Genomic DNA, 16499 nt, shown 5'->3' with positions numbered 1-16499 from the left:
AAGTCTCTGCTTAAATACCTCATTGATGGAAATTATATAAACTTCAAAAATCAGTCCAGTTGGTCTTTTAATGAAAGTTCTTGTGAAAATGCTATTAAAATTTTTCAAATACAAATATGCATGCTGTGTAGATTTTGCAACCATAGCTTTCCTTTCATTTTAAGTCTAATGGCAAATTTCAACCTGCTGTAGGTCTTATTATCATGCTTCAGAAAAGATACTTGGAAAAATAAATAGGCAAGCCTGAAGTTCTCAGATTTTCCTTAATGGTATTGTTGCTGTAGTTACAGCTGAACTGTTATATAAAGCAAATTGCTTATTGATGGAAAAATGCTGAGTAGCACAGCAGCATCCTTTTTTTGTGTTTTTATTGCCTTCATTTCCCACTCTCCACTTAAGATTAATGGATTTTTGGAGGTTTATTTTGTTTGGAACAAGCCCTGATTATTTAATTTTAAAATAAATACATTTTATTAACATGTACTAGCTGACAATTGAATATGTTCTAGTATGTTTGATCAAAGTGGGGTTACAGTTTTTATAAACTAACAGAATTTTTCCCACTTGGATGAATATTGATATACTGGTTATTAATATTAAAACTTTGAATGAAATGTTTTTGATTTTACAGAGTCTTCTGCATTTATTTAATACATTAAAAATCTAGATGAAGCATAAACTTTTTTAAAAATACATATTTTTATTGATTTCAGAGAGGAAGGGAAAGGAGGGAAGAGAGAGAGAGAACATTGATGATGAGAGAGAATCATTGATCGACTGCCTCCTGCATGCCCCACACTGGTGATCAAGCCTGCAACCCAGGCATGTGCCCTTGACCGGAATTGAACCTGGGACCCTTCAGTCTGCAGGCCGATGCTCTATCCACTGAGCCAAACCGGCTAAGGCTGAAATATAAACTTTTATTATGTTTTGTACTATCAAGATACTATGAGTATACTAAAAGTAGTATCTATTTTAAAAACAAAGAAAAACAAATAGAAATGGTCTGAGAGCATCCATATTGATAACTAGTATGTTAAAAAGCCTACATAAGCATTTATATTTTGTAATTTTCTATGTAGTAAACTAAGTAAATAATAGAAATGCTTTCAGTATATATATATATATATATATATATATATATATATATATATATATAATACATTATACATAATTTATAGTGTATATTTTTTTATTGCCTAACTGACTGTCTTTATTTCAAAGAGAAAACCATAACTTGATATTTAACTATAAGGCAAAATACAAATAGTCATGTGTTTCACAATTGCAAGTGTTACATAATGGTATGTCTGGTAAAATCTTTTCAGCTAGTGAAAATCATATATGGCAATGGTTTATTATGCACTGAATTCTTATATAATTTAAAGAATCTTGATTAATTTATCTTCAGATTGCCACTGGACTAGAAACATTATGAGTATTTAATGGTATAGTTATTGAGGAATTAAAAGTACAGATAATATTTTTAGACCTAGTTATATAATACATCTTAATTAAACTCCTGACTATATTGATTAAAAAAAAAATCTTTGGGATTATTTTTTGGTAAAGAATGCAAAAAAAAGTGAACCACAGATTTTTACATCTTCTTAGGTGTTTACAGAGCATTTCCCAAATTATTTTTGTGAAGCAAATTATTCCAGTAATTGTGTTTGTATTTAGTGATGTATGATAATGACAATGACTTTTGTTGTCCAAAATGAAATTTCATTTACTCATGTTGGTCCATTTTTCTTTTCTCATTTCCACTTTAGATTTTACTGTTGCCCTGAGTTTTTCTACCCTCACAATAAAAAAATAAAATTAAACGTACATGTTTAAAGAAATATAGAATTTTGGTGTTACTATAAGTTTTTTCTCTGTCTTTCAGTTCTTTATTGATATTAAATGTCCTTGTTGATTATGTTGGCATTCTAATTTTGGTTCTAGGGCTGCAGAAAAAAGAGACACATATTTGAGACCATCCATTCAACATTTCTAATTGGTGAAAAAATACTATTGTGAGACTCATGATGTATTAAATCTATGTTCTAAATGGATTCATCAGACAATCCTTTTGAATCCATTGCATTCTTTTTATTTTCCTTATTTTTTGAAGCAAATTATTAGTATACTTATTTTTACTCATGTCCTAATCGTCCTACTTTGATGTGCATTCCTTGATGGAATAAGTATTACAGATACACTTTCCAAATGCTATGTGTACACCATAGATAGAAATAGAAAGAAATATACAGAATCCTATATAATAAAAGCCTAATATGCTAAATGTCCAGTTGACCGGTTGACCATTCAACCAATCAAAGCATGATATGCTAATGCCACTCAACTGCTTGCTATGACGTGCACTGACCACTAGAGGGCAGACAGTCGACCAGTCGACCATTGCTATGACATGTGCTGACCACCAGGGGGCAGATGCTCCAACTGGTAGATTAGCTTGCTGCTGGGGTTGGGCCAACTGGGACTGAGCAAGATGGGCTGGAAACACCCTAGAACCCTCCCGTGGTCCCTCCCTGGCTGGCCAACCTCCTGTGTCCTTACCTGGCCCCAATTGTGTACCGGTGGGGTCCTTTGGGCTGCCTGTGCCCTCTTGCAATCTGGGACCCCTCAGGGTATTTCGGAGAGCCAGTTTCGGCCCGATCTGGCAGGACAGGCTGAGGGACCCTCCACTGGTGCAGGAATTTGTGCACCAGGCCTCTAGTAATTACATAGTTGTCATAGTTATTTGTAACATACTAAGAATAGTAACCTCAGTTTCCAGATTAATTTTGGTGACAGTAAAAAAAAAAAATTAGGCTTTGCCTTGTAGTTTTACTCAAAATGCAAGTCAATCATGCAGCCAAGAGACCAAGTAAAGCAACATCATGTTAAAAATATTACAAAATAGCAATGATTAAAAATATTAAGTTTAAATGAATATGTACGAGATATCAAGCAAAACATGAATTTGAAGTAGCCAATGAAACTGTAAGGTTAAATTCTGTTTCTTTTAGATTGGCACTATTGCCTTTTCTTTGCCTTAAGACCTTAGTAGTGTGTGGGTTATCACTGCTTGTATGTTTATTAAGCATTATTTCAAATCAGGAGAATGAAGTGTTTTATAATAAGATTAATTAGAACATACCTTTTATCCTATCTGAACTTCAAATGTGTGAAAATACTGAATATACTATCTTGAAAGAGTCACTGTGTTAATTTCCTCAACACACCTTTTAACAAGAGTTGTGTGCCACTGTGGTATTATATACTGAAAGTAGCAAGAGAGGAGAATTTTGTAAGAATTATATTTCTCCAAAACTCAGGTAAAATAATCATATTTTAAATTGACAAGAATTTCCAATGAACACAGACACAAGGAGGGTAAGGGCATGTGTGGGGGACAGTGGGTAGGGTGGCCAGGGAGAGGTCAATGGGAGAATAGAGACATATGCAATACTTTAAACAATAAAGAATTAAAAAAACAGAATTGCCATTGTAATTAAACCTGTATTCTTGGTATACTAAAAATTTCCTTGTTTACATTAGGATATGCCCTGGACGGAAATGGTTAACACATGGCTGAATTTGGATTTTAGAATCCATTTCACAAAATGGCACAGTGATCCAGCTCTTTGTGTCTGTTTTGTTTTTTAAAATATCAGGTTCTGAATGAAGATTTCTTAAATGTGGCTCTACCAAGTTTTTAAACCCACAGCAGAGATTAACATTGATTTTCTGTAAATAATATGCAAGCATCTCCTCCAGGGACAATTCTGCACATGGGCTGGAGCTTTTAGTATTTGACATAAGGGATCAAATCAGGTTTTTTCCCCCTAAACTTTTATATCAAAAAGCCACAATTCACTTCAGAGCTGCTTAAGAAGGAATTAAGAAGGGAATTGGTACTGGATGATCATACAAAGAGCAAATTAATCCATAATACATACTAATGTTTTGTAGACAGCATTTTCCTGAAGTTAAATATTTGACTTTTGTCTTTACTCTTTTAGATCAGCAAATAAGAATTATAGTGGCTTACAGATTTCAAAAGAGCCATTATAAAGCAACCTTTTTTTATGTCTCTAAAGAAATTGGGAGCTATAGTAAGAAATGAAACTTAATATATCTGATAATATCTTAGAACAGTAAGTGATTTTTGTCTCTAAATAATTTAAGTTATGCAACTGAAAAGAGTGATGTAGTAGTATGAAAATCATTTTGAAATTGAACTTTGCAGAAGACAATGAAACATATGAATGCAATACTATTTTGTATGAACCTCCAATTGTATACTTTACAGAATAAGAACTCATTAAATGGTAACAATTAGAAGCTATACATATAGCTTTTACTTTGTACATGATAGCAAGTATAATGTAAGAAAAAGCACAACGTAAATCAGTAAGGGAAGAATTCTATAATAATATTAGTTGAATATAATCTGTCTCCCTTATAATTATTTGTACATATTTTGAGAGAGTTTTCAGTCCTCAGTTTGCAAAAGAATTAACCAACAATTTATTAAAAGGGCAGATCCACCTTCTTCTACGCCAGGATCCTGCTAAAACAGTTTTGGTGTAGTTCCCATGAATTTGCATGTCCTTACCATAGTTTGGCAAAGGTAGCCCATGAATTACACTGAGGAGCAGAGATATAAGGAACTGTTTTGATCAGCAATTCAAAAAACTGTGGGGGTAAAGATACCAAACAATTGGAGCCTGTGAATGTGTCTTGCTCAACTGCATGAGAAGTGTGAATGTTATTAAAAATGAAATTTTATTTTAATCCTACAGCACATAGAGAATTATGCCTAAGTGATTCTTGAAAAATCTCCATGTACTTTGTAAAGTTCTACTGTGGTACATAGAGCTACCTTTGACCCAAGTCAAGAGATACGTGACTATAGGCTAAATTTATTTTTTAAAAAAATCTTGATTAATTGGTGATTAAATGAAAATTACTATGAAATTTAATATTTCTATTTGGAGCAAATGCAGATTTTTCACACACAGAAAAAGGAAAAAGAGAGGGTATTTTCCTGGGTCCATCTTTATTGTTAAAGATTTATTTTCTTTTTTATAGTGAGGAGAGTAAATTAGTCATCTTTAAGGATCCCTCATATTTTTTTTATTTCAGATAGTCTTTTTGCAGTCTTCTTTAAAATCACTGTTTCACTGATTTAGAAAATAGTGATCCAATTCTCCATATACAAAATAGAACTAGAAATTGCCAGATTTAACCTTGGTAAATGCAGTGTAACAAATACATGATCATATAATTAATCTGTTTAATGCTGTTTTATTTGCAGATTCAAGAATGGCTTTGTTTAAATTGCCAAACCCAGAGAGCGATGTCAGGGCAGCTTGGAGACATGGGCAAAATGCCTCCTGCACCATCAGGGCCAAAAGCCTCTCCTATGCCTTTCCCTACAGAACAATCACCTCAGAAAACTGCAATGCCTGGTCAAGGAAAAGTTAAAAAGAAGGAACAAGAAGGAAAAACAGAAGGTGAAAAAATCATACCAGAAAAAGTAAAAGAAACACCTTTATTTGAAAAAATGCTTCCCAAGGTAACCGCAGATAAAAAACAAGAAGAGCGTAAACAAGAAAAAGACCAAGTTTTAGCCCTTCAAGAAAAAAAGGCAACCCCTGAAGATAAAAAGCCAACCCCTGAAGATAAAAAACCAACCACTGAAGAAAAACAGCCACCTCCTGAGGAAAAAAAGGCAACCATTGAAGGAAAAAAACCACCTCCTAAAGAGGAAAAACCAACCACTGAAGAAAAACAGCCACCTCCAGAAGAGAAAAAACCAACCACTGAGGACAGAAAGCCACCTCCAGAAGAAAAAAAGCCACCTCCTAAAGACAAAAAGCCAACCCCTGACGACAAAAAGTTTCCTCCAGGAGCAAAAACATCAGCTCTAGAGGAGGAACAGAAACAGACTTTACTTAAAACTCAAGTACAAGTTGCTGAAGAAACGCCTGAAGACAGCAGAGTGGCTCCTCAGGCAGTGCAAGAAAAGAAACCACCACCGATGAAGATGGAGGGGGTACCGCCTGGGATGCTCCAGACATTGCCTGAGGGAGATGATGGGGCCACTCAAAAAATGAAAGATCAGCCACAGGAAGTATGTGCAGTGAAGCCTGATCAGGTGGAACCTGGGAAAGAAAAAACGGTAAGTTATGTTTTCTTAACTTTGCACAGTCTTATGTATATAATTTACTGATTTTTACCTAAGAACCTAGAGTGCTTAATGGTAATTATACAAGGAAAATCCTTTGATTAATTTTTTTTTTCAGAAAAGTGTAACAGTTGATGGCTAAAATGAAGAACTTTTTTTGACAGCTTAAAGCATAGATATAAAATTTATTTTTCTAGCTTTTATGTCTATCAGATAATTTATCCACATCCTATAGAGTGATAAAGAAGCGTTTCTTACAATTTTAAGTTATTCCTTTTTCTCTCCACTATGAACATAAAATCAGTATCCTCCTTTAATATGAAATGTGTGTGTGTTTAAGTTTCTATTTCCTTATCCACTTGGTTAATTAAGAATCAACAAGTTCCTTTCAAGTTTCGTTCAACCATAAAATTATATAATTATGATTGCAAAAAGAGTGGAAACATTTAAGACAAATGTCATTTTTTTAAAGTTCATTTTAGTATTCAGTATGATTTTAATTAATGTATTCTGTTTGTGGTTTTGCTCAATGTATTTAATATTGAAGGGTTATTTATAATCCAAGCATAATCTCATAATCTGCAATTATATATATATATATATATATATATATATATTTCTTTTTCTTTAGTAGAAACTTTTAAGAGTGCCCCATCTTAACCAATATTTACAAAAGCAATAATATCAATTTTAAAAGAACTATGATTTTTCATATTACAGGAAATCTTACATTATATCTGGTTGAATAAATTTATTTTATTTTTATTTTATTTTTTCCCCCATCACCATTTATCTCCCATATACCCATCTCTACCCCCACTGACCCCTCCCCCTACCCTCTGTAATCACCACTCTGTTATTCCTGTCCATGAGTTGTTTTGTTGTGTTTTTCTTACCCCCTTCTTTTTTGCTCAGCCCCTCCACCTTCTGGATGCTAGCAATGATTTGCAGGAAAATGAAATGATTTATTAGTATTAAAAGTTAATATGATAAATCTAATTAGAACCTATAGTCCATCCAGACTCTGGTTCAGTTATTCTGTTTTGTTGTTTAAATTTTTTTAACACATGGTTACTAACCTACCTTTGGTATGTGATGTATATCTCATTAAATAAATTTTGATCTCCCTTTGTTATATGAATGAGTTTATTTGAGTCAGAGAAAGTAGATGCTTATTTATGTATTCCTTACTCTAATATCCTGATCAGCCACCACCACCACCACCCATAGCCTCTAGCTAACCACTTGCAGAGCTTCATGCTTTTCACCATTTCTCCCTTTGTGAAACTATCCTTTTCTTTCCTGGCTCTTCCCTTAATGTTCTCTCTTTGTCTTTCCAATCATCCCTCCTGAGCTTTTTATTGTGACTATTACTTTCTCTTTCCCAATCTCCATATGATGAGGTTTCTTGTTTTCTTTCGAGTTCTGTCTTTTCTCCTAGTGAAGTCACATGGACAATTCCTAAATCCGCTTGTGTACTTAGACCCTCTTTTCATTGTGAGACCTGCATTTTCAAATACCCAATAGATTGTCCCACTTCAAAGCCTGATTGCAAGCTGGAAGTCTGTACAGAGGCAGTTTCTGCTTCTGACTTTTCTATTTCTGATAAAGGCACCACCATGCACCCTGTCTCTCATTTCCCAGGATGAGCGATCTGAGATTTCTTCTTGCATGCTCTTTGCTCTCCACATCCTGCTTATCACACTCCAGTTCATTAGCTCCTATTCCTAAGGACACTGTCCTATGCATGGCCTTCCTGACCTTTCACCAGTGATTTAAATAATCTCTTACTGGCCACTATGCCTTCTGTTTCTCCCTTCTCCAGTATGTACTCATCAGGTAATTATGATTTTCCAAGGTTTGGACAGTTTAACTCTATTGCTCACATACATCTACTGATTCTCTATTGCTTGTTAAATACAATCTGAACAGTGTGTCCTAATGTTTTGTTAATGCACTAGTTTTTATATTATTTTGCACCTTTATCACTTTCTATCATTTTTTTCCTGACTTTTTCTTTTATTTTATAACCTCAATATATACATCTGTATATATATACTTATTTTATTTCTAAATTAAGTGTATATACTAAGTTACTAACATATTATTTACTATATAAAATATTGACATAAATAAATAAAAATCAGTGAAATAAACAAAAATTATTTTATTATATGTATTTAAATGTAAATACTTTTGACCACATTAAAATTTGATTAAAGATAGTGTTTTATAGAGAGCATTGATTGACTGTGCTTCAATATTTTAGAAAATCTGGGTCTGAAATATTTTGATAGAGTTATTTGAAATTGAACTTCTAAGTTAAGCTTATTTTTATATTTAGTTTTAATGGCTATTATAACAACAACAAAAAAGATAGCTCACAAGCTTATACCAGAATTGGAAGAAATGGATCAAAGATTGTACTTGCCAAATCTTTCTGTTTTCTAAGTTTGAAATTGAAAACAAAATTTTTCCTTAATTGTAGAAATTCCACAAATAAATGTTAATCTTCCTTGATATCAATTATCAGATAATGAGGTGTTTTAAAATATTTTATTAACAAATGTCTTTGGAGCTCATCAGAGTTCTTTATCTGAAAGATCTATAAACAGTAAAAATATTCTCTGCAAAGTTTGTTAAATGAGCAGATCTGAAAGCCTTTAAGAATGACATGCCATTTCATATAGCATAATGACATAATTTCCAAAAATCTATATCTTCAAAGGAGTGTTTTCACATATAATTTTTTGAAGAGACAGCTATTGTTTATTTTTTTCCTAATTAAAGGAAGCATATTGCTGATAACCAAAAGGTAGCATATTGCTGGTAACCAAGGTTTACTTTCTTCCTAAATACCTAATAAGTAGTATATTGCTGATAACCACTTGTCATCACCCAAAAGTTGGGCAAATTTTCAATTCTTCTACTTTTGTTAAAAAGGAATTAAATCTTCACATTTACAACTTTTCAAATTAATTTCATGTGAGGTAATCAGTAAACCTCTGTGGCTAAAATACATAGTTATTCTCTAAATCAGTACAAAATATTAAAGATATACTTCAAAATATAAAGGTCTCAGTAGTATACAATGTGTACTACATCTGTAGAATCATAAGGCACTCTCTGCATTTCTAGCTTACTTGTAACTTGTAGAAGTAAATGAATTTTATATGTACTGCTATCTCTATAATCTTACCCTTTAAAAAAATAATTTCAGTCAGAAAAGCTATTCTTCAATAATTAATATGTAGGTTTTTTATTTTTTGTTTTTTAATGTTTTCATTGATTTTGAGAGAGAGAGGAAAGGAGACAGAGAGAGAGAGAGAGAGAGAGAGAGAGAGAGAGAGAGAGAGAAACATTGATAAGAGAGAAACATTAACATCAGTTGGCTGTCTCCTGTAAACCACACCCCCTACTGGGGATTGAGCCCTGATCTGGAATCAATCAGTGACCTCCTGAGGTCAATGCTCAACCACTGAGCCATACCAGCCAGGCTAATATGTAGTTTTTTATTTAAAAACATATATACCTTTGTTATACAAATCCCTCAATATGGAGGCTATCTACATTGGTATATTATTTCTTTGTGTCTCACAATAGTACTTTTTAAAGAATTTTATTGAAACAATTATTGAACATTATAAACTGAACATATTTCTATTATTATATAACCTTTTGTTACTTACTTTGCTCTAATAAGATTTCCCCAAACCTTCCAGTTATTTTTTTTGTTTCTTCTAATAATATTTGCTAATGAAGACATGCAGTTTGATTTGTCACCATATTAGTTTCTGCATATTACTTTAGCTATTTTTACATGGCAGAAAAAACAATTTTCACCAAATGACATATGACCTTTTTTCTTACATTATTCAGTAAGAAAATGCATATGAATATTATGTCTTTATTACTCAATTTACTACAAATTTATGAAGTACTAGAATACTTATTTGCTGAAAATAATGTGAGTTTCTGATCCTGTCATATTACTTACTATAATGCAAAACACATTGTGTGTGTTGGCAATGTGTTATTAGCAATAATAGATGTAAATATAGTTACTGAATAGTTTTCTGGTACCATCAAACATTTTTGGCCAACTTGTGTCAGAACTGATTCAACTTGGTAATCATTGCTTTTACCTTGTAAAGTTACTGATGAAAAGCTTATAACAATATGGAGTGTAAGCTTCTTTATTACTGTGCTTTATGTTTCTTACATTATTAGTATTATCCTTAACACATGCTTTTTTTGTGAAAATATTTTTAAAGAATATTTTGTTTACCACTTAACTATTATAGAAAAGGTGGTTTAGTTGAAACTGGGTAATACAAGCCACAAACCTGCCTAACAACAACAACAAAAAATAAGCTGTTATATAAAGGTGAGCAAATGAAATGACTGCCTCACTATATCTTTTCCTTATAGTATAACTTCCAGTTTTCTCCCAGGATTCTCACAGACCATGTGACCAACTAACATGAGAAACAAATAAAGAGTGGTGTCAGTCTTTTGATTAAAGTTAGCAAAATATAACTTTAGATTGAAAATACAATAAAAACCTTAATGTTTCCTTCTTATAGTCCATTAGATAATTTGGTATACTTGCCCAGGTTTCTGTATCCCAGGGTCAAGGCTACAGACAACAGTTGAGCTTGGCTTTTTCAGCACTCGGAAGTATGGCTGCAATATAACTTCAAACAACCTAATATTGCCCACAAGTAAGAAACAGAAAACCAGTCACTAGGCCTTTGTGTAACTCCTGGATGTAACTTGTGTGCTCTCCCTCCTGAACCTGTACGTAGTCCTTCTCTGTGCCCTGATAGTGCACCCTCCCGTCAGCCCTATTAGAAAAGTCCCACCTGGGCCTCTAGGCCGCTCCTCTCCCTAAGGGCACTCACTTTAGCTGCTGAACTCCCCATATTGATCAGCTTTAAGTTAGCTTTTGTTGGAAACAAAAATAATACTCTTAATTTACCTGTTACTATATTCTGTGTATTATGTTAAGTCCATTCTCTATCATTTAACCCACATAATTAATGATAAGGTAAATATCATAGCTGTGTTAAAGAGGGGTAAGCTCTAGGAAACAGCAAAGCTAAGATTCTAGTCCAGTTCTCATTACAAAGGCTGAGCTTCTCAAACACTATACACAATGCTTCTTTCTTTTTTTAAAATTGTTGATAGTATTACAGATGTCCCCAATTCCCTCTCCCCTCTTCCCTGGCCCCTCTTTTCCCAGCCCCTACCCCATCCATGTCTTCACCACTATTGTCTGTGTCCCTATGCATATCTATATATATATATAGAAGCGTAAGGGACGGTTACGACCAGATGATCAGATGACCGGACGATCAGACGACTGGCCGGTAGCTATGACGCGTACTGACCACCAGGGGGGAGATGCTCAATGCAAGAGCTGCCCCCTGGTGGTCAGTGCGCTCCCACAGCCAACCTCCCATGGCCAGCCAACCTCTGCCATCCCTCCCCCGGCCGGCCAGCCCGGTTGAGACTGGGTGAGACAGCCCTGATCATATAAAGTCTTTGGTTACTCTCCTTCTGTCCCCCACGCCCCTGAGATCTGTCAGTCTGCTCCATGCATCCATGCCTCTGGGCCTGTTTTGTCCATCGGTTTATTATGGTCATTAGATTTCACGTATAAGTGGGATCATTTGATATTTGTCTTTCCCTGACTGACTTATTTCAAACTGCATAATATTCTCCAGGTCCTTCCATGCTGTTGCAAAGGGTAAGAAACACAATGCTTCTTTTTTTGATACGTTTAACATACTGCCTTTTCATTATTATACTTATTTATATCTCTTGGCAGCTCCCACTATAATCCCAAACACTTCGTGTAATTTTTTACTTTGTTAATATGTTTATTTATTTATTCATTGATTTGTCTCTGTGTGATTCATATTGTTATAGTATATCGTTTGCATTTCTTTGCTGCCACATCATTTTCTTTCCATTCATTCCTGTCTTTCAAAATGTTTTGTCAAGTGGAATTAAAATTTATTCTGAAATGTAATAAATAATTTGAAAGGTACATTCTTTTTAAAATTTATCTTTATTGTTGAGAATGGTGCAGTCTTCTTTACTTTTTTAGCTTAATATTTTAAAATTACATGTTACTACAGAATTCTCTCTTTTTACTTACATGCTTAAACAGAATACTGCTTATCTGCATTTGATACATTGAAACACTGTAGCTTTCTTGATAAAACCCAAAATTTGAACATTCTTTAGCATAAACTTTAATTTCTGGTTACAATGATCCAGGGGGTAGCATTCAAGTTCTATATAGGCAATGTATGTAATTGCAGCATAATCAGATAAGATTAAAAATTAAGAGGTTTTCTGTAGTGAAAAGCATTCCCATGTAGGTGGGATTATGATTTTTCTCTCCAGGCTCAGTAAATTTTATGGACTTAATCAGACTAGCAATCCATTTTGACCAAAACATTCTATAAATGATTAAAGATTTTTCTTTTGTTATTTTACTTTGGCCCGTTAAAATAAAATGACTTACGGGAAATTAACCAAAAACTTAATATTGCATCCTTTCTTTGTACAATATTATATTTAACCAGAAACTTAGTTCTTAACACCAGTACTATTCAGGTAACTTCTATTTACTTTCAACATGAAAGGCTAAAAGTTTCCTTTGGGAAAAGGGCAGAACTAAGTGTGGCAGTGCAGATGTGTCTTGGTATACTCTTCACTACTACAGATGTCTTGAGATATGACATTATGGAAAGAGTGTCAAATGGGTCTCAATTTACTGCCTCTCAGCAGTAGAATATTGGCAGGAAAAATAATTCTCTATTCTCTGCTTTCTATTGGCAAGTAAAAATATTAATTTTAACCACTGAAAATTTTAAGTTATTATTTCATATACACAGACTAGGAAGGCTTAATAGCCATATTACTATACATGGAAAAAGCACAATACATAATACAAAATAAAAGTCAGTATAATATAGTCTAATGGAAAATGTACTTAGAAAAATACAGGGAAAATGTATCCTTCAGGGAAGCCGAAAAATAACATTTCTATTAAAAAAGTAAGCTTAAATTATGGCTGTTCCCACTCACTGCCTCGATCTAAGATGACAAACAAAATTCTCATGCACAGGGTAGATACTTGGACTTTTATTCTTATGTAATAATTTCAGGTCATTCCAGATGTATTTTGTAAGAAATGAAATGGATAATTTCAGCATCTGATTATCGATTCAAATGAAAAAAATAATAAGTGTAAGGAAATTCAAAGATATTTATACACATATGTATATGTGTTATATATGTATGTAATTTAGAAGGAACCCTTTGAATATATTCACTTCATTAAACCTTAAAAAGTTATTAAGTGGTTTAATATTCTTCTCAAAAGTAAATTTGCAGCCACACATTTTTAAAAATATATTTTTATTGATTTCAGAGAGGAAGGGAGAGGGAGAGAGATAGAAACATCAATGATGAGAGAGAATCATTGATCAGCTGACTCCTGCACACCCCACATTGGGCATGTGCCCTGACCGGGAATTGAACTGTGATGTCCTAGGTTCATAGGCCAAAATTTGACCACTGAGCCACGCTGGCCAGGCACAGCCATGCATTTTTTAAGCAACTAAGATAAAACTCAATCTTTTAGTTCTAGAGACATTTGGGAGAAAATGATCCCAATTATTCCTTCCTCACATACATCCTTTGATCGTGTTTCTCAAGTTACAGTACTTCAGACATCCATTTGAAGCTTGAATAATTAGAGAAAAATCAGACCCAACTTAAACACTGTGTTTTACATTCTTCTCAGTTCCATCTACTCTTTCATTTTTGATCAAATTATTACCTTGTTAGGAAACATAAATTATGAAGCAAGGTTTTGCTCTGTTAAATCTGTATAGACTGGTTAGCCACATGGATACAAATTGTACTAGTCCTCACACCAGGTATCTCATGAAGGAGAGCGGATAGCCAAATGGGGCGGACAGATGAGTACCTCATTGTGCTGATCTTGGTATATGAAGGAAAGCATTTTGTTTCCATTTTAGCAGCAGGATTAAAGATGAATGTATAGCTGCCTTAAATCAAAGAGGCAAAGGGCCTGATTTATGTATGCTCTGATGATTAATAAGCTAACAGCAAAATGAAGAAGCAGGCCACTCACCTGTGTCAAGAGACATTACACCTATGCTACTTTGTATGATAAAAATTGACTTTATGATTTTTTTCAATATATTATGGTACAGTAAGTACATGACCAAATGTTCCTTCTGAACAGTGTAGCCAAATGTCTCTTGGTCACCTAACTTGATTTCCTTATTAACCACTCTAAACATTGTATCTAGACCCACAAATCTGTAGTGCAAAACCTTCCCACATTTTGCCACCTTATAATATAGAGAAGAGGAGTCCTTAGTGGGGGGAAATAATTACAACATCATTATAGGTAAATTATGAACGGATCCTGTGAGAAGGCAGAGGGGGAAGGAGGTAGAACATATTTACTAAAGAAAGAAGGAAAGGATGAGCACAAGGTGAAAGGCTACATAAAGGGTATTGTAAGGCAGGTATTTTGTTATTTATGTGTGTTAGTCTTCTGTATAATGTATCTTCATTTCCTTTGACACATTATATATTTCTGGTCCTAATCTTATTTTTGTAAAATGTCACTAGAATATTCAGAACCTATTGTATAAAATTATAATTTATATTTTATTATACTCAATGAATTGTTATATATATAACAATAGTAACACTTCTTATATATGTATAACTTCCTTACATTGTTATGTTTTATGATATATGCAGACACAAAATAAAGAATATAAATTACACCATCAAACTTTAATTATGAAAGATCATTTTCTTGCTCTTTTATTGAAAAGGAACTTAGATACTCCACCCATGTGCTTATGGTGTTCACAGTGATTTAGTGAAACTTGGGAAAGAAGACAAGGAAAGACATAGAAAGTATATTGGACTCAAAAAAATATGCTCTTGCTTTCTGTGGAATGCAAGGATATAGAAATGTCCCTCCACTGTGACCATCCAGAAAGCTTTTATTAGAAGACTGTTTTGTAATGCTTACCTCTTCTATGTGTAGCTCTGAAGAGAAAGGAGCCACAGTTGGTTGGGGACTCATTAGCCCCACTAGTATAGTCTCATAACTGCAGATAAGTAACCCTTCTCTGCACAGACATCTGAAATGGTCCAGATAAATTAATTATTGATCAATCAAAGAGTCGGCATTGCTTTTTGGACTAATGATGTGAAAAATATGTCAGACTGTCTTTTTTAATTGAGTCATGTTGTAAATTCAGCAAAAGTATTTTACTCTATGATATGTTCAAGATAACATATCTAACCATACAGAATAAAGGTAGGTAGTAAGATGAAAATGGATGTAAAATTAATATCAAGCCAACAACTTTTATATTTGAGAACTTTATAGATAAAAAGAGGATGAGGAGAAGCAGTCAGAAAAGGAGAAAGAGAAAAAGAAGGAAGAAAGGCAGGAGGGAAGGAAGGCAGAAAGAAGAAAGATGTTTTTACATGTTTATCGTTTGTTACCTGACCTGACACCTGTTCATTTTGGCTGTAGATAGGTTGGAGGAGCCCATGACTACACACCCACTAAAATATTGAGATGGTTAGTTCAAGATACAGACTTAGTGGAATCCAGGGTGACTCCATAGGCCAGCGTCAAATAGAGCATGTCCTGTGCAGCTCTTCACCTTCCTCCTTCCTTTCCTAGGGCTGTTTTTTTTGTTGTTGTTGTTGTTTGATTGATTGTTTGTTTTTTATGTTCTCCTCTGAACATGGAAACTAACTGGATCAGCTGGGTTTCATTTTGCTCATAGTTGTTTTTTTTGTTGTGTTGTTGTTGTTGTTTTTATTCATTTAGACTTTATGCACAAAGTCTTTATGTTTAACATTTTTTTTATTTAAGGCTTCTGATTCTTGAATCAAATTGTTATCCTTGTCTTAGCAAATAAAATAAGTAGTTCAAGCCTATGATTTGTCTACTCTGTGTCCCAGCTCCCTGAAAAGCCCATATGTCCATTCATACAGTTAGTTGTTGTGCTAGTTGAAGGAAGCTGACTTTGAAATACCATAAAGGTAAAAATACAAGTATTTTCAAAGTCAGAAGACATTTATAGGAGATATTTGATAAATACCTTTGAGGTGGGATACTGAAGATAAATGTGATTCACAACTCTACAAAAATAATAGCTATTTCTCTTTTACTGAAGCTATGAGCCAGACCAATTACTTTTTCAAAGTTTCAATTTCTAAACAG

General features: G+C 33.6%; 1 protein-coding gene across 7 annotated transcripts in view; it reads left to right on the top strand.

Moving 5' to 3' along the window:
• The window catches only part of PCLO (piccolo presynaptic cytomatrix protein), a 285323-nt gene that overhangs the window by 113848 nt on the left and 154976 nt on the right, over positions 1-16499 (top strand). For all 7 annotated transcript variants that reach the window (XR_009454731.1, XM_059712170.1, XM_059712171.1 and 4 more), the window contains exon 4: positions 5312-6178. Coding sequence is in view for 6 of the 7 variants with exons in the window: in XM_059712170.1 (XP_059568153.1) it covers positions 5312-6178 (867 nt within the window). In the remaining variant the exon portion in view is untranslated. The remainder of the gene's footprint in view (positions 1-5311; positions 6179-16499) is intronic.

The sequence above is a fragment of the Myotis daubentonii genome, chromosome 10 (genome assembly GCF_963259705.1).
Source record: "Myotis daubentonii chromosome 10, mMyoDau2.1, whole genome shotgun sequence".
NCBI lineage: Eukaryota > Metazoa > Chordata > Mammalia > Chiroptera > Vespertilionidae > Myotis > Myotis daubentonii.
The sequence above is the reverse complement of the archived record's forward strand: the minus strand, read 5'-3'. Positions and strand labels throughout refer to the sequence as shown.